The 25064-nt window shown below is 31.7% G+C and overlaps 1 protein-coding gene across 9 annotated transcripts in view; it reads right to left on the bottom strand.

The window, feature by feature from the left end:
- LOC142322253 (uncharacterized) overlaps positions 1–25064 on the bottom strand; it is a 156832-nt gene that overhangs the window by 114792 nt on the left and 16976 nt on the right. For 6 of the 9 annotated variants that reach the window (XM_075361121.1, XM_075361119.1, XM_075361122.1 and 3 more), the window contains 5 exons: positions 18220–18363; positions 12253–12363; positions 9357–9541; positions 1491–1617; positions 1263–1387 (listed from right to left, as the gene is read on the bottom strand). In XM_075361121.1, the coding sequence (XP_075217236.1) occupies positions 1263–1387; positions 1491–1617; positions 9357–9541; positions 12253–12363; positions 18220–18363 (692 nt within the window). Of the gene's footprint in view, positions 1–1262; positions 1388–1490; positions 1618–9356; positions 9542–12252; positions 12364–18219; positions 18364–22630; positions 22820–25064 lie in introns of those variants that run through there. The other 3 variants (XM_075361117.1, XM_075361125.1, XM_075361126.1) reach the window with 2 other exon arrangements.

The following is a 25064-nucleotide window of genomic DNA, read 5'->3' as shown; positions in this document are numbered from 1 at the left end:
AAAAATTCATTGTTGATCTCTAATTTTACTAATTTTCACTTCACTATAGAATCACAAAATGACTCAAACAACAAAACCGCAAAATCAAGCGCAAAGATCCATATAACAAGATGTCAATGACTGACATCACAAAGCTGGTTTACATTCTTGAAATTTAATTGTATTGCAGTTTCTTGGGTACAGCTTGCATCCGACATGGTCTAGATAATTAATATCACTGAATTACAATATCAAGGCCACATAATTCAAAATATTTTTTATATTAAAACTAATGTGGCCTGCAGAATAAAAATAATTTTTTGGCATATTCTGCTAAAAAATCTTTTATGTTCTGTAACATCTAGTCAATTATTCTTGTAGCAATAGACAAAAGCTAAAAGAGCCAATATCGAGAATCCTAGATATGAGAAGAAGAAAAAATTAAACACAGACAAATCAACACTAGTTGATAGTTACTAAGTAACTTTTTGTAATATTACTTAATCTAGCTGATAACTTTACTTCTACATTTCCTTTTCATATTTCCTCATTTTAGGTGATCTTGACCAAAATAGATAATTAACAGTAATAAAAGCTACCTTGCTCAACTGTTGTTTACTGCTACTGAACACTGAATTCAAAACTTTTCTGTCAGTTAAGATTATATGGTTTTCCCAATGCATCTTAACTGTAAGGCCATTTTGTACTCGTACTAAGTGTGATTATTGATTTCCAGCAACTCCTAGACAAGATTAGGTTAATATTGTTCAGACAGAAAGATAAAACTTACTGCAAGGATAAATATACTCACTTTATTTCTGACCATGAACTAAATAGATATTTAAAGTCAGTACAAGAAATTATAAATAATTCTTATTTATCTATTCATAGCAACAAGTTGATGCTGATAACAGTTACTGATGGATGATAATGACTTTTGTAATGAAGACTACTAAGCCTGATCAAGACTTGAACTCAAAACCTCCAGATAGAAGACGCACATAATTACAAGTATGACTGGCATAAACCACAAATCTATTAACACTCATGAAATTATATTACAGTGTAATCAATATTTAAAAGAAAAAGCACTGCTGTATAAATATCAATTATTTGTTCACTACTGCTGATTTGCAGCAAAAATTACATGGCAAATATGGATCACAGGCTGGCCAAAATAGTTGGTTTAAACTACACTTCTCCCAAAAGTGGACGTAGTAAGTTTACAACAGAAAGTGCCTTACCAATACAAAACTCAATAAAGAAAAAAGAATTATTATTACCTGTCAAATATCTGATCAGATGGTACAATGTGTGTACTAATTTCAATGCACTTATCAAAACGACAAATTGCAGTAGGCTTTTTAGAGCAAGAGCAACATGAATGAAGAAGTTCCATAACATATTCCTGGAACAACAAATATATTAAGATCCACACAGAATAGCATGTTAAAAAAGAATCAAACCAATATAGAAAAATATGCTAATAGATAGCAATACAACAAACTTACTTCCAATCCATCTCTAGTTGTTTCCTTAATAATTTTATCAGTTGTTGGCCAACAGTGTGTAGTAAATGGCACAAGATTTTGTAAAATTTCTTCACACTTTTGTAAGGGCTCTATGGCATTTTTAAATCTATAACAGATGTATAACAATATTAATTTTAAACCTAATGTTATTTGCTATAATTTCTATATGATTTTTTTACAATTTATTTAAAATAAATTTTATAACGGTATATTATAATTGTAATATAATTTATAATATGAGAGTCATTCAATAATTAAACAGACAGTCGTAGAGAAAATATGATTTATTAAATAAATACAATTTTTTGTCTACTTTTCCACGTAATCACCACCAACTTCTCTGCACTTGTCTCATCTTTTTACAAGTCTTCTTACCCCCTCAATGAAAAATTCTTTACCTTGATTTCGAAGCCAGTTTTGTAGTTTTTTCTTTATCTCTTCATTTTCGTTGAAGTTGATGCCACGCAAAGCTGCTTTCATTGGACCAGATAAAAATCCAAAGGGCCAAGGTTAGGGCTGTAAGGAGAATGAGATAGGAGGTCCCAACCCAATTTACCAATAGTTTCCAGCATCAGGTGTGCTGTATGAGGTTGAGCATTGTCTTGAAAAAGCATGCTTTCCTCTGCCATCGCGAACATTTCCTCTTAAATGCAGGCTTGACTTTGTTCTCAATCATGATTGATTATTAAAGGCTGTTGATATGCATTGCTTCTCCAAATAATCACAAAAAATCGGATCATGGGCACTCCAAAAGATGGTTAACATGATCTTACCAGCTTATGGTTGCATTTTGAATATCTTATGGACAGGTAATCCAGGGTTTCCACTGCATGCTTTGATGCTTGGACTCCGGGTCAAAATGATATATCCATGTTTCATCATAGGTTAAAATTCTATCCAAGTGCATCACCTTTGTTATTGAAATGATTTTTGAGTTTAGTGCAAACGCCATATCTCTCAGCTTTGTGATGAACATTAAGCTCTCTGGGAACCCACCTGCACAAGTCTTACACTAGTTCAGTTTGTTTTGAATGATGGAATGAGTTGTTCCAACACTTACTCAACATTTTTCACAATTTGTTCACCTATAAGTCATCGGTCTTCTTGGATAAGTGAATCAATATGAGAATCTAACGCTGAGGTTGACACTGTTACCAGACGCCCAGAGTGGTGCTCGTTGGTCATGCTTTTGTGCCACTTTTCCATCCACACACAAAAACTTGCCATGAATCATGCAACTACTGCCGTATTGTTTATTCATCCAAGAAAATATCTCTGACGGTTGTACACTTTCTAAAAGTAAAATTGGATCACTCACAGAAAGCTGTTCTTCAAAAGTACTTTCTTTGAGCAGATACACCACCATAACTATGACGTTAGAGGTTATGCTTACACAAATATTAACCAAACAGCTGACTAACACCTTCACAAGGTTGCCAACACTTACAAAAGTTCCAATTGCCTGCATTAAGCGTTTCCTTTACTAAAAATGTTTGTCTGTTTAATTGTTGAATGACCCCCTCGTATAAACATAAATTACATAAATAATAATTATATTCTAATTAATTATACATAATTAAATAATATATATATATACTTTATAATCATATTTTTACAATATTAAACCTTTTTGATTAGTGAATAATACATTCTTTTATCAAACATAGCAATCCATTTCTAAAGTAATAATAAATAATTTTAATAGTAACAATTAAAGTAGTCAACCTAACCAACCACATATTATTCTACAACTTTTGACACTAGTTCATTGTTGGTATAAGTAAAACTTGTTTAAAAATTTACCAGGTTTAACCTTTAACTGATATACCTTGTAGATTACCATTGACTGATGTAGGGTGTTTTAATAACATTTTTTATATATTTTAATTCTTGGGCTAAAAGGATATCCTTGATAATGGTGTAGTGTACAAACAAAGTACTAACATAACTTATTTACATTGGTTGGTAAGACTGAATTCTTTCATTATTTTTAATAAAATAATTAACTGTCTAATTTTTAAAGACATTCTAGGTTAAAAAGTATTATATTGTTATAGTCTTTATTTACCCAGTTGTATATTTTACACACCAGGGATGCTCATCCTTTTGAATGTTGAGTGCCAAATCAATTACATTTTTCAAACAAAATAAATGAGTTAGATTCTTAATTCTCATCAGGCAGAGAATGCAAGAGAGAATCAGAAGAATTGAAGATTTGGTTTTACACTTTTAATCGTTATCGTCTTGGTTAATATTATGAAACAAAATAATGCTATTTTAACATTTATTTTATCAAAGCACTGGGTCTATGTGCGTAGCTTGAATAAGCTCTTTGTTTTCCTCTATTATTTATTTATCCTAAAACTAGAAAATTATTTCATCACTGTAAAATGTGAGGTAAGAATATCTTTCTAAAATTTTTATAGCTTAGATAAATTCATTGACCTCTATAATATGAGGTCTGTTCAGAGAATAACTGAACATTTTTAATTACACGCCAACAGAGATATTTAGTGATGTGCAGTTGGCAGCATTGTGTTCCACATAACCTCCTCTGTAACCACAAGTTCTTGGATTGTTGATACCTCGTTTAGTTTTCATGTTATTGTTATTTGAGTGCAACATGTTTAAATGTTAATAGTAATTTTTTGATGATTGAACTTTTGTCTCAATGTCACAGCCATAAACCCGGCTTTCATTTCCCATTATGATTCTTTACATGAATGTTTCATTGTTTCAAGAAGTTGCCGACAAACGTCCACTTGATGTTCTTTCTGTTGTTCAGTCATCAAATGAGGAACAAAATTTGCTGCAATTTGATGCATGTTCAATTTTTTAGTCAAAATGTCACAGCATGATCTAATCAAGACGCTAACCTCTTCTACAAGTTCTCTACCAGTTGATCAACAATTTGCACACACCAGATCATTGGTTTTCTGAACATAGGTGTCATCGGTTGAAGTCGAAGACCTTCCTGGTCAAGGGCTATCTTTGATTGGCTGACACCACTTTAAAATTGTGAAAACCATTTGTAACACTGCATACGACCCAGGGCATCATCTCTGTAAGCTTACTTCAAAAGTTGAAATGTTTCTGTGAAAGTTTTTCCCAGTTTCACACAAAATTTTACGTTGCATCTTTATTCCTGAAAATCACACATTATAAAAATTGCTACTAAATCTAAACACGTTGCACTCAAATAAAAATAACACAAAAACTAAACGAGATATCAACAATCCAAGAACATATGGTTACAGAGGAGGTTACGCGGAAGACAATGCTGCCATCCAAACGTCACTAAATATATCCATTGGTGCATAATTAAAAATGATCATTTATTTTCTGAACAGACCTCATACATGCATATAACAATAACAGTTTATTTGATATTTTATATTAAATAAATTTTTAACAAATCTGATGATGGATCCTTGAATCCAAAAAGGTTGTACTGATAAAAGTGCCACGCATAAATGTAAAAACAATAATTTCTTTATTACCTTGTGTACTTAAAATGAAGCTTGCAAAAGAAAACATAGTTAAAATTACAGTTTAAGGATTTAAGTAGGGCATTATGTAGAGTTACCATAATAATAAATATGTGCATGAATTTTTGAGTATAATAAATACATTGTATTACTGAGTAGAAATAATTTTTTTTTTTTTATCAACACATTACACCCAATAAAGAGCTAGAGAAAAGTTAAAAATCATTTTTTAAAATTAAATATAATATTTATTACATTAAATATATATTAATTAAATTATAGATGAAGTAGGATCAACATAGTAATTCAAATGCGTGTTACTGATTGTATTATATGTGATATTTATAAATTATTAATAGTCCATATTGTTAATTTTTGTAATTATTAAAAAAAAAAAATTACTTCTAGATAAATATTTATCAAGTCTTATTTGGTAATAAAATTATAATTAATAAGATATTTAGTAACTTTGAGGGTGCATCATAAGGAAGAATATAAATAATTTTCTGAATTGTAAAAAAATGTATCTCCCGTATTTATTACTTATGTACAGTGTGCCCTCATGTAACATGCACACAAAAAACAATGGTGTAGTTTTTGGGAAAAAATTTAAATCTTTAACTGATTTCTATTTATTTTTTTGTACAATAAAAATTAAATATTAAAATATATACTTTAAAATTAAATTGTCATTAAAAACTATATTATATACAAGAATGATGGTCATTGATAAACACTGTAAAAAAATATTGAACTATACATAGACTAGTGGGCATGTCTGAAACAAAAAAAGAACAAAGAGTCTATTCTAGCAAAGTCATATGATCATTTTAAATGACAAGCAAGTTAAAACTCTAATATGGTAACTCTGAAGAAGGCTTTTTACCTGTTTTTTAATCTTCATCAGTGTTTGAAGAATCTCCAATTTCAGAAGGGAAAGTTTTATGATATTCCAAAATAACTGTCCATCAAAACTGATGGACTGGTGGACTTTTGGTCCACCAAAACCATCAATACATAATATTCCACAAAACTGTCCATCAGCAACATACTTTTCAGTTTTAAAAGATTACAAAGTCGCTGCTCCCAAACACATCTCACCCACTCTAATACTAGCCCTTATTCACCCATCCTTTTTCTTTGCACCAAACAATCACACCAGCAGATTCACTCTTTAGAAGGATTTTTCTTTTAAATACAATAAATGGTGGAAAATGTTTTACATCTACAAGTACTATCATGATTGTACATAGCTGTTTTTTATAACCACAAGTACACAACAAACAGTTTTATCACCAACAGCATTAATTGCTGAATATGCTGGCATGTCGAAGTTAACTGGTAATTAACTAGCATTTCCTATTTGCTCCAATAAAATATTATTTTCTTGTTGTAACTGAATTATATATCTCTGAAAGGCCAACAATTTTTTCTCAAAGCAATCTAGCAAAATTTGACAAATAGTTGTATGTTTTCTTACTGGTATTTCATACCTATGCATAATAGGTTCACACCTAATCATAAAATAATTTAACCATCTTAGACTTGCTTTAAAACTAGGTATTTGAAGTTCTCTCACGATTTGTGCCACTTTTGATTGTGCCATTTCTGTTGAAACAGCAAATCCTTGCTTGCATATGTCTTGAATGTAAGAAAACAACTGCTGTGTTACTTGAGAAAACTTCCAAATTCCGCCGCAAAATGCTCTTCTACTTTTACTATTAACCATAAGGTTCTCTTTATTCTTTCTCCAATCTCTTAAACACAATTTTGGAATATCATAATTACAGCCTACTGCAAAATTACCAAATTCCTTATCTACACAAACAACTTAATTTTTTTCCAACCATAAATTAATGGAAATATTTTATAAAACTCATTTTTACTAGCACACTTAAAGCACAAAGGAAAAACTTGAATAGGTAGGTGGTATAAACTGAACACAAAATCTACTTTCACTAGACTAAATAGAATGACTGAGATGACTTGTGTCCTATACAAAAATACAGGATGATGAATAATAAATGTTATGATAAATAGAAATCCAGAGATAAACCAAAATGCTTATGACAAAAGTTTATTTATATTTATAAACTGGCAACTACAATATAGCCTATATAACGGAAGTGACTCAACATTATGTTGATTTGAAATCAAAAGTGATTACATACATGCCACAATTTGTTTATGTTACTACCATATATTAATATATTATACCACAATATATAGTACAATAGTAAATAAGATGTTGGATCCTCATTCGGAAATCCCTGCATATCGCATGAAACATAAATTTCATGTTGGTTTTTAAGAAAAAAAATGTGTGTTCCAAGAAAGTAAACACGGTAGATACTTAATTATCTACACGGTAGATTATAAATTATTATTTATTATGTGAAATTTTTATTTAGTAAGACCATTTAATTCAAGAATCTAAATTGGATTGCATTAAAAAATTGTTTAAACATAAAAATACAAGGAAAGCAGATTATTATGAAATATACAGCACATCTGAGAAGTAGTCCCCCACACCCCTTCCTGAAACCAATGTTTCCTTTTACAACTAGTTTGAAAGTTGTGTAAGTTGTTTAATATTCAATTCCTAAGAAATAATTTTTTAACTGTGGATAATATCCCTGCTCTCAACATCACACAAGACGCTCATTCACTCACTCTCTTGTGTAAGTTGCAAAGCCATAGCTAATGTGACCAAATATAGTTAGGAACAGTTTATGACATGTGTTTGAGTGCATGTATGATAACGCATGGGGCAAACAACAATGCCGCAAATAATGAATTCATTTCATAACATTTTAACAAGGACCAACTGACAGAGCAAGAAAGCTTGATTGGAAAAAGTGTACATTTACTTCCAGCAGTATTACAAACAAGTCATATAATGATGAAAGAATACATGAGTGTAAAACACATATGTTGTGGCCAGTTTGATTGAGTAGTCTCATATTAAACCTTGATAAATGAACAGCCTAACTTACTTAATATATCCCAGTCAGTAATGCACAATCAAATTATTAAAAATTAGATGGAGCAATGGAACAGCATGTAGCCTGCTGTATTCTATTAGTAACAATTTTTAGATGCAGTGTTCTGTACACGAGTCTTGCTTCCTAATGGATTTGCAATTCACTGTAGTTCACAAGCCAGGAATGTGGTTTTCTGGGCTACAGAGAATCTTTATTTGTAGACAAATTAGAAAGGAATCCACCACATGTCATGATATAAGTCAGGATGACAATGTGATGCTTGTTTGGAGCATTTTTTTGATGAGTGCATGAATGGTGATTATTATTTGTAAATGTTGAAAAATGTTTTTTAATACCTCACATTTATGAGAAAGGTATCATGTAATATGTCTGGATACAGCAAGATGGAGCTCCAGCTCATTCTGTTCTTCAAGTATGGAATTTACTACAAGAACAATTAACAAGAGGCTGCTGGATTGACTGTGGTTCACAAGCACCACCAGCCTCAATGCAATAGCCACCACAGTCCAGACAATTAACTGAGGGAAATAATCAAGGCCTATGTATCTCAATGTTAATACAAATGAAGAATTGCTAATGGTGTGGAAGGAGTCTTTACAATCATAATTCTGGAGGTGCTTTGCAACATATCAAGGAGAATAATCAGGCACATATCTCTGTATTCAGCATGATGGTGCACACTGGGATCCACTGGATAAATAATCTGTAAGTACAAATACATAAAAATGTTCAAAATATTTAATAACTTCACACTTATATTTGTCTTGGGGTAAATGACTTCTTGGACATATTGTATATTATTCATAATAATGAATTTACTGAAGTAGTAAACATTTAAGGAAAGATATTCTATAAAAATAAAATGTTAAGATGTAATAAAATTTTAAAAAAAATCACATTCATAATAAAAAAAAAAAATGCAATAAACAAAACAATAAAATAACTGTAGCTTAAAATGCACTTTATTCTGTAAAGTTATTTTACGGCTTGATTTTCATACAACTTTAAGTTCAAGGCAATCTGAGCTGATCTGTCTCAATACCTCAGATTATTGAATGGCTCTACTGTATATCCAAAAATTAAGGATTCCTGTGACTCATTTACCAAGAACATAACTAATGAAATGAACAACAATTTCTTTAAAATTAAAACACAAATATACATGCGCACGCACAGTAAACCCAAATATAATTACTCATAATTATTACAAATATATAGTCTAGCCAAAGAAAAATCAAAATCTGAATAACGAACAAAAATGATGCACATAGAAGCTATAAGTAAATGTTTAATATAAATAATGAAGCTTTCACCAACTGAAAATAAAAAAAAACACATTGAATTTTTTTTACCTGTTTAACTTATAATATGCTTTGCCTAATAAGTAATAGAATGCAGGCACAGCAGCTGTTAAATGTTGGTTATCAATCATATATCGAATTGCAAGAACTATCTTCTCATAACTGTCTGATTCAACTTTTGCCAAATTTAACATGTAATTTATAATGGCAACATCTACTGATGTAAGTCCTAAACCCTAGAAGTAAACAAAGATAATTAAATATCTATTTATAACACACACATGCTCTCTCTCTCTCTCTATCTCTATCACTCACTCTATCTCTATCTCTATATATATATATATATAGATATATATATAAACACAAAAAATCCATTACAGATTATAGTAACTCTAAATAATGTTTACCGAATTCGCCATGAGCTACTATTGTGTCATTATGGGAATATAACTTTTCTTGCTCTGTACATTTATTTTAATTGATCAGAGAGCTAAGAAATACAGTACTGGGTCTTCTAATCTAATCTGGAGCATCTGAAATCTATTGCCGTATATGTGAAATCCTGGTGCAAGCAGAATGGTGAGTAAATTGGTCAAGCATGGGACTGACAAAGCAGATGGCCGTCTGATCGGTGATGAATTGGTGTATGTGATCAACTCATAATTTTGCGAGCAAATTGTCTACAATTTTGTCTATAGCCTTGTCTTTCTTTTTTCTAAACTTTCCAGGACCATTCTCAAGGCCCTTGTGTCAGGCCCTTGAATATAGCACGCTTAATTGCAATATTGTCTTGCTTTGTGGTAGTGCTCAGTCATTCACTAGGTGTACATAAACCCAACTATTGAATAATCAATAGTTGAATTGATATCATCAAATAAAATAACACTGAAATGTAGAACTTCATTTTCCAAAAACAAACTCTCAGAGTTTTGGAGTAACTATTCTTCCTACAAAACTACTTTACATATGATTTTTCAATGAACTTACAAGTGGGGACCAAGCTAAAAATTCAATAAGAAGAGATTTATCTTTTAAAGATAAATTTTACCTTTTTTCTTGAAAACAATAGTTTTAACTTAAAATTTGGTGTTACAAGACAACCTTATTTCTACAAATTCACTGTCTGCAATAATGCTATCCTCCGCAATATAAAAATGTTGTTATTAATCATGCAACCATTATTAATCTCCATACCACTTAATATGGAATATTTTATTTTAGTAGTACAGATTATAACAAAATTAATCCATAAAAATTTACATATTTTATTTCTAACTGTTAGGTGCCATTAGCAGATGATTGCATGCAACCTGTCAAGAGAAGAGAAGTTACTCCCATGAATAGTAGAGATATTAAAATAATAACACACCATTCCAATTGCATCTGGACAGAATACAATATGCAGCTGGTACAAAAAACAATATCAGGGTTTTAAAGTTATTTAATATCTCTTTGTTTTACAGTAACGAATCAAAAGTAAAGTGTTCTTACAGTTTTTCCCTACAATTGTCTCTCCAACTGATAAGTAGTTCATCTGTACTTTAATCAGGATACCTGGAATAATGGAAGCAACGCTGCTTCTATCCTGTGCCTCAAATTAGATATATTATAGATATGGGGACAAATATACAAGGTCCTTTGTACAACTTCAAAGGAAAAAAATCACAAGGGATCAGATCAGGTGACTTTGGAGGTCATTGTTTAAAAGTTCTGTCAACAAGTCCACATCAACTAATCCAGTGGTTGGGGAGAATGTTATTTTATTAATTCCATACAGAGTTATGCCAGTGAGGAGGTAATGTTCTCAAATAGAATTCTCTGATCCATCTTGCAGCTGAGGAAAGAGCCATGTATGCAGCATACCCAAATAAGCAACTACTGTTATCTTTGCTACAGCTTAAAAGGATTGCCTGTAAATCTGTTGGCATATTTCACAGAAAACATTTATTTTTGAATGGTCTGATTGTTCCTCTACCATTGCAAGAGTTCATGGTCATCCTGGCAATTATGTGTGTTAACTTTTCTACTAAGATGAAATTTTGATTTGTCACTAAACACACACAAATGAGAAACTTGTCTTCATGCTATAACATTTCAATTGCAAAGCACACACAGCATAGTTGGTAGGATTCAACACCTGTAAATTCTATGGAAGCATATATAAGTGTTTCCTTAAAAAATTTTACATTGTTGTCACTGGCATTGCTGGTTCGCAGCTGGTCTTCCTAACAAATATTTTAGGACTATGCAGGAAAAACTCCTGGACATGTACAATATTTTCTTGGACACTCTTGATCCTCCTATATGCTTACCTTCATACAGATGTTTGGCCAATTCAAACTGATTATGCCTTTGACAAATGTTATTGTCACTTGGGGGATCAGAAGTAGACTTCCTATGAAATTCACATTGAACTGTAACTACAGATCACATTTAGCAAACTGCAAAACACAGAAGGCCTTCTGTTCAGGAGTTGCAATCTTTGCTAATGGCACTGTCAAGAATAAAGGTAGAAAATCAATCTACAATCATATGTGCAACTAAAACTGTTCTTTTTTCTCTTCGATGCTAACCTTAATTCAACACTATACACCTCATCCAAGAGATAATACAACAGATTAAAACCCTGATATTATTTTTCGTACCAGCCTGAAGAATAGTTTGATCTCACAAATACCATACCCAGTAGACATATATAGAGCCTACAGAGCACTTGATAAAGTATATTGAGCCTTCAGCTACAAGATAGTAACCAATTCCTTTCTCATTCAAAAACATCATCTGTTGGGCAATGATTAATACCACAGCCTATATCAAGAAATATAATGAAATCAATACACCATTGACATCAACAAATAATTAGTCACCAACGAAGAAAATGACCCAAGGACACTGTTACATTAATACTACTTTATCAAGGATTATACTATTAATTCTTGTTACTTACTTTTAATGAGGTTACATCTGTTATTTTCACAGCTTCAGTGAAACAATTAATTGCTCGTCTATATAATTTTTTATCGAGAGCTGCACATCCTTCCTTCAAGGAATTATTTAACTGTTTAACACCAAAACAAGAGCCATATATTAGTACAGAGCTTAACAATTAATTTAATGACAAGATTCAAACAAAAGACTTTCAGCAGTAACAAAAAATTATGCTTTTGTTCATAAGAAACTGGTTCAGATCCTAGGCTGTTGCAGTTTTAACTAGACATTTAAATGAATATTTTTATATAGTTTAAAAAAGATATTAACTCATTTCTACATTATACATCCATTTATATTAACAATGTGGAAATCGTTTTCAATTTACATCAGACATTTTGGTACTAGGAGTAATTATACAGTAATAAATTAATTTATGTGGTTTAACGCAGATTTGGTTTTGTTTGGTGAAATAATTACTAACTTCCACTGAATATGCAACTCAATGCTCATATAATTTATTTGTCAAGATGAACTGTACAACCCTTGCAACAGAAATATAACACATCTAACCAATGTACAATATTATTCTATTAGTAGTAGTGAGCAATAGAATAACATAATGCTATAATTAACATCATTATTGTATATAATGTGTATTTAAGTGTGTTCCTATTTCAAACAGTTTCACTGCAGCAGCTCACTCTGTATAAATTCAAAATAGATTTTATGAGTGTTTTTTTTGTTTTTAGTTTTTCATGTTGATTGTATGTTCATGGTTTCTTTGGATGTGTGTGTCTTCTTTTCTTAAAATTGAACTTATAGAAGCTGTATGGCCTTAAATATGGATTCCACATTAAAAATGTTTGATCATAAAAAATTAAACTGCTTGCTAAAAATTAAACTGCTACAAAAAATTTAAACCTAAATAAATCTTAAATTAGAACATGTGGGTAGAATACAAAAAAGACCCAACAAAGTAAAGTGTCTAGTAATATCTGATGTGCAAAAGTCATATCCCATGCAAGTGAGACAATCTTTTTTTTTATAGAGGAGAGGAATACCACTTACAAAGTGTCAGACTTGCTAACAGGTTCTGCAAGATGTTATTGAAAGCATATATGTGCCTGTGCCCTACCGAATAAACCTCCACCTCTGATAGTCCTTCCCCTTCCTGGAAACTGCTGTGTGGCATTACTTCAGAAAGGGGGAGCTTACCTTCCTGCACTGGACATCAAAGTGAGCACCACGGATTCACCACATCCAGGCAACCCCCACAGGTTCGGAGGCTGCTTGGAACTTGCCTGCAGCCCTGTCCTCCGCATCAGAGCTCTTGGGTACCCATCTGGTTTCTTGCTTCTTCCTCCATCTGAAGCATCTCCATATGGACTAAGCCAGAACACACCATGAGAAACATCATTAAATGCATTGCTCACATCAAGTGCAATCAGGACGCACATTCTACCCCTGCAGTTCTGTCAACTTGCCATTATCCCTTTCGCCAGGGAAGGCACTTTCGTTACAGCATCCAGCGCAAACCTAGATCTGTGGAAACCAAACTGCATGTCATGCAGTCTCGCCGCCTCCTCCACCGCACCAGACCTCTGTTGGAGTAACCTCTCCAATATCTTACCAATTGCATCTAGCATTGAACCTTATCAATGCTAGCCATAGAGGCCCTTGCCTGTATGAGGCTGAAAGCACCAAGTTCCTGCCCAACTTGGAAATCAGGACAAGGTGCTGCCACCTTTACCTCTTAGGAAACACACCCTCTTGTAAAAACATGCATTAAATACACTCAGAGAAGTCTCAGGATATGCCCAGGCAACCACCTTAACCACCTGGTTAGACATCAGGCCTGGCGCCTTATCCATGGGCATATACTCCACTGTCACAAGTTCCTCCATACCAAACAATGCCACGGGCCCCTCATTTCCCTCCAGCTCTGGCAAATTACCTTCTCCTACGGGAAATAGCTTCTCAATGATATCAGTGACCTCACCAGGCTCTTGAGTAACCAGTGTCCTGGATTTGAGACTGTTCCTTTCTAGCAAGCAGTACAATCTCCCCAGGAATTCATTTCAATGTCATCGATTTATTTCCTCCACCAGCGTCTTTTGGAATCACTAATCATGCATGCTAACTCCCTTTTCTTGGCCTTACACAAGTGTATATATACAGCTCTAGCAGAGTCCAGATGTGTGTGCATCGCCACTCATCAAGCAGTTATACACTCCTTCCTTTTCCATGCAATCTGTCCACCAGTAAACCAGTGGATAGCCCCTTTTGGTGTACCTACAGGGAAGGGTCTTATTGCATATCCGCTGTAACACAACAACCAGGCATTTAGCTTTATCCTCAGCAGTAATCGCTTCCTTTACAACTCAAGATTTATATCACCTGTAACATTTCCCAGATCAAGATCCCAGATGCTCCAGCCTTCTTGGCGCTGCCGTGCAGTGTTACCACCTCCACACAATACACAGTTATGGACGTAACTATCAGCTGGTGGTCACTTGCTTAGCCCAAGTGAGCCAATCTTAGAAAATGTAGAAAAAGATCAATTACAAGGGTTATTTTTTTTTCAAGGTCCGATCGTACACGAAATAAAAACCCGCCCAAAAATCAGATGAACCTTTCTGCATATGTGTTGTGCAGCGTCTCTAGTATGGCCTTCAATCACGCCACGTCACTTCGTTTAGTTCTGAACACGCAGCTAGCATGTTAACATGTCTACAACAATAGCATCTCCCATCAAGTGTGAAGTGTGTGCAGTAATTTGATTTCTTCAGGCTGAGGGGTGTAATGCAGCTGAAATTCATCGATGAATAAGTAATGTGTACAGTGAAACTTCAATGAGTGACAGCAAAGTGCGACGATGGTGCAGGAACTCTAAAGCAGGACCTACAGATGTTCATGATGCAGGCAGTCAGGGAAGGAAGCGAGTGTCAACCGATGATCTCGTTGAGTGAGTGGATGAGGCAATTCGAGAAAATCATCGGTTCACAATTTCTGTACTAAGTGATTCGTTTCCTCAAATTTCAAGGTTAGCTCTCTACATCATTGTGAGTGAGAGACTTCAGTACCGCAAACTGTGTACAAGATGGGTTCCCAAGATGCTATCCGACCATCACAAAACAATGAGAATGGACGCCTCCCTAACGTTTCTCCAGCACTACCACAATGAAGGAGAAGATTTTTTGAACAAAATTGTCACAGGGGACGAGACATGGGTCCATTTCGAAACTGAAGAAACAAAAGAACAATCGAAACAGTGGATGCATTCCCATTCTCTCAGTAAACCAAAGAAGTTCAAGCGAACCTTCTCCAACAGAAAGTATATGGCTACTGTGTTCTGGGACCGGAATGGAGTTCTCTTTGTGGAATTCATAGAACGTAGCACGACCATCACTGCAGCCTCATACTGCGTGACTCTCCAGCAGGGTTATTTTCCAGAATAAATGTACAACACAGATAAATTAGGTATTTCTTGGAAATAAATACCATGGCATATAATTTTGTCAAAAAAAAAAGGCAAATCTTGGGTATGAATCACAAAAGATTAATTAATATTATTATTACATTTACAAACATTTCATGAATGTTTAATTAAAAGCATTTAATTTACAAATACTTGAACCACTGAACCTCAAAAAATAATGTTCTAATTAGTCAAGTCAACTAAAGTTACAAAAAATCTTATGGACCAGTTTCAAAACAATTTTCTTTCTTCATTTAAGCATTATTTAAAATCATAGAATTTATTATTTAAGGTTCTGTTATTAACAGATCTCCAAAACACCTGGCTGAGAGACTAAAACTGATGTAAACATATGTGGAAACAAACTTCTGATGCTAGATCATGCCAAACGTAATGATGAGATAAAAATAATGAAACATTTAAAAAATTATACTATTTTATGTAAGTTACCATTTTAAAGTCGTTCGATAAATTTTCCTCAGAAAATCTAATTTAATCTAAATTTCTAGTATATACTTTCTGCTATTCTATTTGTATTTACTTTACAAAACTATTCTTTTTTGGATTTTATTAAATTGTAAATTAATATAACAAAGTAGATACAATAGCTTTTTCTGGATATATCTTAACAGAAAAAAATTAAATGCTTTTATTCTGATTTATTTGAAGTTTTAGGTATCTGAGTAAAAACAATGCATTAATTAAATATTTAAACTTTTTTAAGTATCCAAAATTACTATAATCAGTACCCCTCTTTTATGTTGTGATTCAACCAGAGCCTCCTAATGGTAAAATGAGTTTAACTGATGATTACATTTCAAAAATGTTATTTATATTTTATTATAAATTATTATACAAGAAGTTATCTCTAAAGTAAAGATTGTTTGTAAAAAGATTTATTCTGAAAACTTTATAAATGTTTTTTATTTCTCTTAAACTAAATACCCTCTATAATTGCCACATGAATTAAGACATTTATCAAAGTGATATACCAGCTTCAATAAACCCTCATCGTATTCTTCTACCACAGTCCATTTAGCCAGTGATTAATAGCATTTTTAATTTCATTGTTACCCATGAATTGCTTACCACTCAAAAATTCTTTCAATTTCCCAAACAAATGATAATCAGAAGGAGCTAAATCTATATATGGTGCGTGATCAAAAATTTCCCATTCAAATGTTCTCAGCAAATCATGTGTAGGACCCACAACATGTGGACGTGCATTATCATGCAGCAGGACGGCGCCATTGGTCAGCCACTCATGTCACCAATTTTGAATGGCACGCTATAACTTACGTAGAGTTTTGCAGTAGGCTTTATAGTTGCATGTGTAGTCGTTCCACAGGGCATAAATTCAATCAGCAGTACGCCAAACCAATCCCAAAAGACTGTAGCCATAAGTTTGCGTCCAAATGGCTGTGGCTTGATCTGTGTTGGTCTGACAGGTGTGTGAGGATGACACCATTTTCAAATGTTTCTTTCACTCATTACATTATCACCGTACACAGCAACCAACTGCCTATGAATTTGAGCCAGCTTAATGTTTTGACGGTTTAAAAAATGTATGACTCCACCTATTTCACAGTCAACAGCAACATCAATTTTCCTATTTGTTTTATAACATAATAACTTACACGTAATCAAAAATAATACGGGACAACTTACAGACAACAATGTAGTGTGCACATTACTAGTGTGGCCATGAACGACACAGGTTCGCCAACCTTAAGGAGAGAAATTTCCCAGCGGTCTTTACTTTAGAGATATCCCTCGTATATTATTAATCTTTGCATGTCAAACTTTTTCCTGCCTTAAGAATATGTATTTGTCTATTTTAATGCAATATAAATATTGTTCACAAAATGCTTCTCCAAGATAACAAACCATTAACATTTTTTTGCCATTTATAAAAACTTATTAAAATTAGGTTAATTTCTGTATAACCTATAGTATACTAATATCTGATGATATTTCTGCAATGAGGTTATTAAATCTAAAACAGAATCTATTTCTGGATTTACTATATCACTGTATAATTTTCTTCTTAGTATGGGAGAAAGCATGCATATTTCTCTTAGTAGTAAAAAATAAATGTAATAGAACATTACAAATATAAAACTATTAAAAATCATAAATCACTTTCAAGTCGTCAATGGAACATGTTCATCCAAAAATTAGAGTTTTCAATGTATTACACTATTACAGAGTAATAATAAAAAAATACTGTATAATTTTTTCTGACTGTATTATTTCATTTACTATAATGTGAGATTTAGAAAAAAGTGTAAAATCAAAATCTACATTGTATCTATAGAATAGACAATTGCAAAATTAAACATGATTTATTTATATTACTAAATATCTGGCCAATAAAATTTATTTAAACGTTATGTTTATTTATTTAAATAAAATTTATTTATTAGTTTATTTATTTAAATTTATTTTAACACAATTTACATAAATAAATTTAATGTATAATGTCAATCTTATAACATAATATACCTGTTCTTTTTTAGATGATTGGGCATTAGTCATTGTTTCCACCATCTCTAAAAATTTATCCTGTTTAACTTCAGTTTCAAGTGAATCATTAATCACAGAGTTAGTGTTTTCAGTTGACTGTTTCTCCTCTTCTTGTTCTTTCATCTAAAAAAAAAATTAATAAATAAAAGAATGACTTAATAAATAAAATGATATCAACAAATTATTAGACAATTTAGATGATGTAATGTAAACATGATTAAATTTAACATTAAAGATATAAAACATATAATGTTAATAAATTATACATATATTTATTAAATAATTTGAACAGGCGCATACTCAGCTACACAGAATTTTACTTTTTATTATTGTAAAATGATAGATAATGAAATGTATATTATAAATCAATAATAAACAACTCTTAAATTAATAACATTAAATAGAGAATGGTTAAACTGTAATATATGTAATCAGACTGTACAACAAATGAATCTGAAAATATACAAATGTGCTGTTTCTGGAAAGTTATGGAATTTCTTTTTACATATTCAATAATAGATGCACTGAAAATGACTTTCATGTTCATACTTTTTTTTTTACCAGAACAAGAAATAATGACTACTCAAGTCTTTGATGATTAAAACATTTTTAAAACAGAAACATCAATGAAAAATCCACCCAAAAGTGTAGTTTTTGTTTTATCTAAGAACATCCAGCAGAAAATTACTGGAAAATCTTACACTTTATGTAAATATATGACAAAAACTGCATTAAGTGGTGTTAAAACACCAAAAGGAAAGATGTTTTTGTTACCAAAAGGGCAAAAAGAAGCTAAGAAAAAGAAAGTAAAGGAACATACCTCTTCTCTTGATTACCTCATTTTTCACCAATAAGCTAAAGTGTGTGTAATGATGGATAGTTTTCCCTATAATAAGACTGATGTACATTATTATGATATGCAACTTCCAATCTGCGTAAATTTTTATTAACCCAGTTTTTACACAGACGTCCCAAAATAAATACAGGACAGTTCTATTTTTAGGCATAATAACATTTGGATCAAATTTGGAAACAATCATATCATTAGTAAGAGTAGATTATTAGTTATTGTCCAAAAGATGGAATTTCCGTGCTACAACAATGTTTAATTCTAAATAATTCATAAAGGGTGGATTAGAGGCAATGCATGTTTTTTAAACTGCTAGTACTCAACAGTGAGTTGGGGTACTGACCTTCGGCAACCTCTGGTAGACAATTCAGATGATGCAGTTTCAGTCGCTATGGAGCATTGAATATCATGTGTTTACTGTTGAGGAGTTTTTTTAGAAACAATGATTTTACGGTCATGGTTCAATGTCTTTTCCATAGAAATTTTAATGTCGAATGTCAGGTGCAGTTCCAATTGAAACACCATACTCCCAATGAGTTGAGGCATTTAGAAGTACTGTAACTGTGATGAAGAAGAAACCATCTGGCCTTCCCTGTTCAGTTCAAACTCCAGAAAACATAAAGTGAGAAGGGCAGTTCTTGCTAGTCTGAAATGATCCGCTGGGCGACAGGCTGTAGCGCTGTGTATGTCACGTCATTTGCTTCATCATATCTTACACAGTGATCTCAAATTTCTCCCATTCAAAATAATGATCATCCAGCAGCTAACTGAAAGGTACATTGTGCAATGTAAGGAATTTTTTGGGATAATGAATGCCATTCTTATGGAAGATACAAACGCCCTAATAATGATGAGTGACGAAGCCCATTTCCATCTGGAGGGCTATGTTAATGCACAGAACCGTCAAACTGGGCATCACAGAACCCACGTGAACTACACCAAAACTACTCCACAGCTCAAAAGTAGCAGTGCGTTGCACTGTCTCCAAGGTAGGGATTGTTGGTCCTTACATTTTTGAAGAGGGCAGAACCGCAAAGTTACAGTGACATCAGGGTGCTACATAGACATATTTAGCAACTTCCTGCATGCATAACTGTTAAGGCATCGGGTAAACATGAAAGAAATGTAGTTCCAACAGGATGGGGTCACAGCTCAGACAGTAAGAGCATCAATTGAAGTGGTTCAACAAATGTTTCCTGGACATGTCATTTCATTATTCAGCGATGTTTCTTGGCCCCCAAGCTCTCCCGATCTATTGATTTGTGACTTCTTTTTGTGGGGCTTCCTGAAATCAAGAATGTATGTGAGCAAACCACATGTAATTAAAGACCTGAAAATTTCCATTTGTCAAGAAATTGAAGCTGTGTAGAATGAAATGTTGGAGAAAGCTTTGAGGAGAGGCACTGAATTTGCGTCTGACAAGAAGCACATAAGTTTACTAACATTATCTTCCGAACCTAATTAAGGTATGTTGATTTCAAAAATGCAATAAAAATATTATTATTTAATGTAAAACTTTTTTTTCTATAATTAAAACAACTGAAGTTATTCAGTAGTGAAAAACATGCATTTCCTACTCTACGCTTTATAAATACTATATAGCATAAGTTGATGCAATCAGAGCAATTTACTTTATAAATTCCCAGGATGGAATTTTCATATGACAAGTGCTTTTACATAGAAAAAACAATATGTAACTTCAAATGACAGTATACAGAGACTATTGAAGCATAACATGGAAACATCATTAGGAGACCACCTAAAGGTAAAGAATTGCTAAAGCATGAACAAAAACAAAAAAATAGATTCTAGAAATGCACAAAAAACAACATATCTATGAATATAGCCTTAAAATTTTAAAAATACTAATAATTAAATAAACACAATTTAAATCCAACACACTTTTTTACTACATCCTAAATATGCTTCACTAACAAAAAAAAAAAACACACACAAGCAATGACTTCGGGTGAAACCATACCACAAAACAGCACACCAAGGAAGGTCACTAGAGTAACTGAAGGTACTCAGATGCAATTAAAAAACCCATAAAATTTGGTTGATTATTTTTAAAAAAATAAGTTTTGTTCAATCTTCACCAGTGACTTGTGAAAATATTTCATACATTGATATCAGACAAATTATCAAAAGTATGATTATTAACAAAGACAGGCAGCTAGCTTAGTTTCTCTAAACTCTACATAAACGATTCTAATCAGTGGTATCAGTGCTCAGTTAACATTTAACCAATAGGAATAATACAATCAAACTACAATTATAGGTCTAATCAACTCAAGTGTTCATAATAATTTGTTCTGCATAATTTCTGTAGTGCTATACTGAAACTATTAAATTAAATAAAAGCCAAATGCATCACACCTCACATTATTAAAATATCATGACAGCTAGGACGTTAATACTTCTAATGTTTCCAACTGTTGTAAAGGTAAGGCAATAGCAGATTCTGTAGCATGAGAATAAACAAAAATAATTTTATGACAGATAACAATCAAATATTTAGAACTCATGCATTTTTTATAAATAAAAACAAATACTAAACAACTAACTAATACCAATCTTTTAACATTTTTAGGACTTAGGAATTTGAAAAAATTAATAGGCATTTTATTAATTATGTTATAACATCATAATTAATTCTGGCAGCTCAACTTCTGTGATCTCAGTTAAGTTAACTATATTAACTTAAGTTTAACTATATTATATTTTAATAACAATGAATGTTATACATTGCACTACTATGACTGTACAAACATTAAATTGTTAGTTTAACAAGTTGACTGCTGGAGTTTTTTGTTAAAATTTGCTACTCTGCAGGGCAACTCCTGTGCTTCTCATCAATGATCTTGGTGGTGCTTTAAGAGATACTGGTCTAATACAGATGATTCAATTTCAGTGTCATCTGTAAGCAATGATACTTTTTTAACTGTTACTAAAGACTATCTATAATACCAGCATAGAATGTTATTACACCTAAATTGTGCAAGTTTCTATGCCATGTATTGCAATTTATTACAATTGTAATGTATTAATATGTATTTAATATGTAATTTATTACAATTACATATAAAAATAGACAAACATGTCCTATGTTATTCATGAAGAAATAGCAATTAAATCAAAATAATTAATAGAAAATTGAGCATTTGATAAAATTATCAATAAATAATATATTTAGCAAGTCTTAAATCTGCACAATATTGCAATATTTCCACAATGTTATCTTAATATTTGCAACTAAGTTACTAAACGTAAGTGAATTTTTTTTAATAATATTTCCTCCTTCCTTATCTTTCTAGCCTCTTTAATTTATGATTCAATCTCTTCAAATCATAATATTATAAATAACGTATGAAACATGTATATATAAATATACTATACGCCATAGTTAGATTGTAAGTGTAATGATGACAATGATGATTATGATTGTGCAAGGTAGCTGGTGGTAGTGGCAACGATGAGAATGATAACATTTATAAAACGTAACTATTAAATCACAGAAAAAACAAAATTAATTCTTACAAATAAAATATTTCTCTCTTTTTTATAACACATATGATTTATAGTGTTTATTTTTTTATAACTGTTTCACAAAACGCACAACAGGCACGACCGCGGCCAAGTACGAGTAATAAGCATACTTCAAACTAAAGAAAATAAACATAACACAGTAACACAAACTAAGTAATTTAAACTTCCTCTTTAAAATAACTGTTATATCGTTCTACGTAAATCATAATACAAACAACATAAAGTATATTATTCCTTTTTAATTAAAAAACCGTGATAAGACTTTATATATCACTAGACAAAATCTATCTACAATAATCTTTAAAATATTTTTCATGCAAGCAACGTAATATTGAATTAATAAGTACTTCAGATAAGCCTACACCTTAAAATACACACTCAAAAAATAAACATAAAACTGCTGATTTTAAAAACAAAATAAAATATAAATATACTCAATAATTAAGCTCTAACATTAAACCATTCCTATTACAGCTTTACCTCCCTCATATTACGGACCAAAGCTCACTAATTTTTTTTTTTTTAATCTACCTATTCTGTAATTCTTAGCCTGTCACAATCACATCACTTCAATTAAATTGTAACAAAAAAAAAAATAAATAAATAAATAAAAACCCAAAAAATGCTCCAAGTTTCCTATATAACCACACTATTGCAGAAAGAGCACCTGTACATATCCTCTTCCCTCTTTCTTCCACAATTCAGCAAAGTTTTACAGTTCTAGTTTTAAAAATAATATTTATAAATGAACTATTAGAACTGTCAATTATATAGGTCTTATCCCCCAAATTCAATGATAAATGCTTATAAAGAGTGTTAAATTTGCCGGCCTTGTCCTTTATAACTATTTACTACGCTTCTCATCCCTGACTTAAGTTGAGAATTCCATTAATTTCCTTTTTCATATGCTATATCTCCACTATCAATAATTACATAATTATATTTAATCCCAAATCTCACCAGAACATGAACCGCTCAATAGTTTTATTTGTAGTGACAATGCTAGCCTTCTTGTTAATCTTTCCTCCGACATTCCTAGTATTTACGGCTCACAGCTAATGTGAAGACCAAAGAAATTTACCGGCTTAAATTTATATCAGTATCCAAATAAATCGTCTAATTAGGTATACTGTTATGTAAACCAAAGTCATATTTTACTGAAAATCATCGATACCTTTCAAAATCCTCTAAGTGATTAATACCCAAACAACTCCATATCCTACCAACACTAAGCAGACTGCATTAAATACTATCCACTTGGTAGAGAGTGGAACATTATTTTTAACAGAAAAATTCCTTCTCACATTATTATTAAAACCAAATTTAGCAGTCAATGTTTTTCCTGTAACAGTGACGTTAAAAATAATCCCTACATATTTAAACAAATTAACCTCCTCTATAAATTTCCTCCCCAATGCCATTTCTCCCAACTATTTAACCTCCCTACTCACCTGAAGACCACAAATCTTGAACTTTTCAAGATTTGTTATAAGCCCTTATTTATTACAGCAGATTTCAAGATTATTGCGAATTTTTATAAAGATTCTGGTTTCTCGATAAATAACAAAATATCATCAGTAAAAGAGGATCTTTTAAACTAGATTAACCTTTTCTCCATCTTCCTCCTACCTCTTCATGCAAATCGTTAATGTATAATGCAGAAATAAGGGGCAAGATTAAGCAGTCCTGTCTAATACCTTCACATCCATTAAATCCTTCTAATATCCTCCCCCTTACACATATTTGCAACACTGTATTTTCATAAAACCACCTTACGACTTCATAATACTACATTGCATAATTTTTAAAAGAGTACACACCAATCATTAGTATCCTAAGTTCCTTTGAAATCTTTAAATAACAATAAACTTTATTATCTTTAGTTTTCAATTTTATATAAAAAATGTTAATTAAAGTGAAAATATTATCAATGGCTGAATAACCATTTCTAAACCCAAACTGATTTTCATTCAAAATACAATTTTTATTAACCAAACCTTTCATTCAATTCAAAAGAATCCCAGTCAATAACGTAGCCATAAAGGATATATCCCAATAATTGTCTTTTACTGCATAGTTCTTATGTTTTAAGAAAAAAGTTTCTTAAACATTTTAGATACACAGCCTAAAAATTAAAATACAAAACCAATAAATTTATTCTACAGGCTCATCTCTGTAGAATTCATAAGGAATCCTATTCATACCTGATGATCTTGCTATGTCATCTTTTGTTGCTACATGTTTAAGTTTTTTATCAAGCAGAGTAGTAACTGTTACACTATATCACTTGTCCAATTATATTTTCTATTAATTTATTAATGAAGTTCTTATATATTGAATATAAACATACCAAACAGATATACTAGCAAAATAAAAATGTAGATACAACACAATAACGGATAATGGAATTTTTTTTTATTGATAA

This window comes from Lycorma delicatula, chromosome 3, assembly GCF_047948215.1.
Source record: "Lycorma delicatula isolate Av1 chromosome 3, ASM4794821v1, whole genome shotgun sequence".
Classification (NCBI taxonomy): Eukaryota; Metazoa; Arthropoda; class Insecta; order Hemiptera; family Fulgoridae; genus Lycorma; species Lycorma delicatula.
Note: the sequence above shows the minus strand (reverse complement) of the source record. Positions and strands in the feature narration are given on the sequence as shown.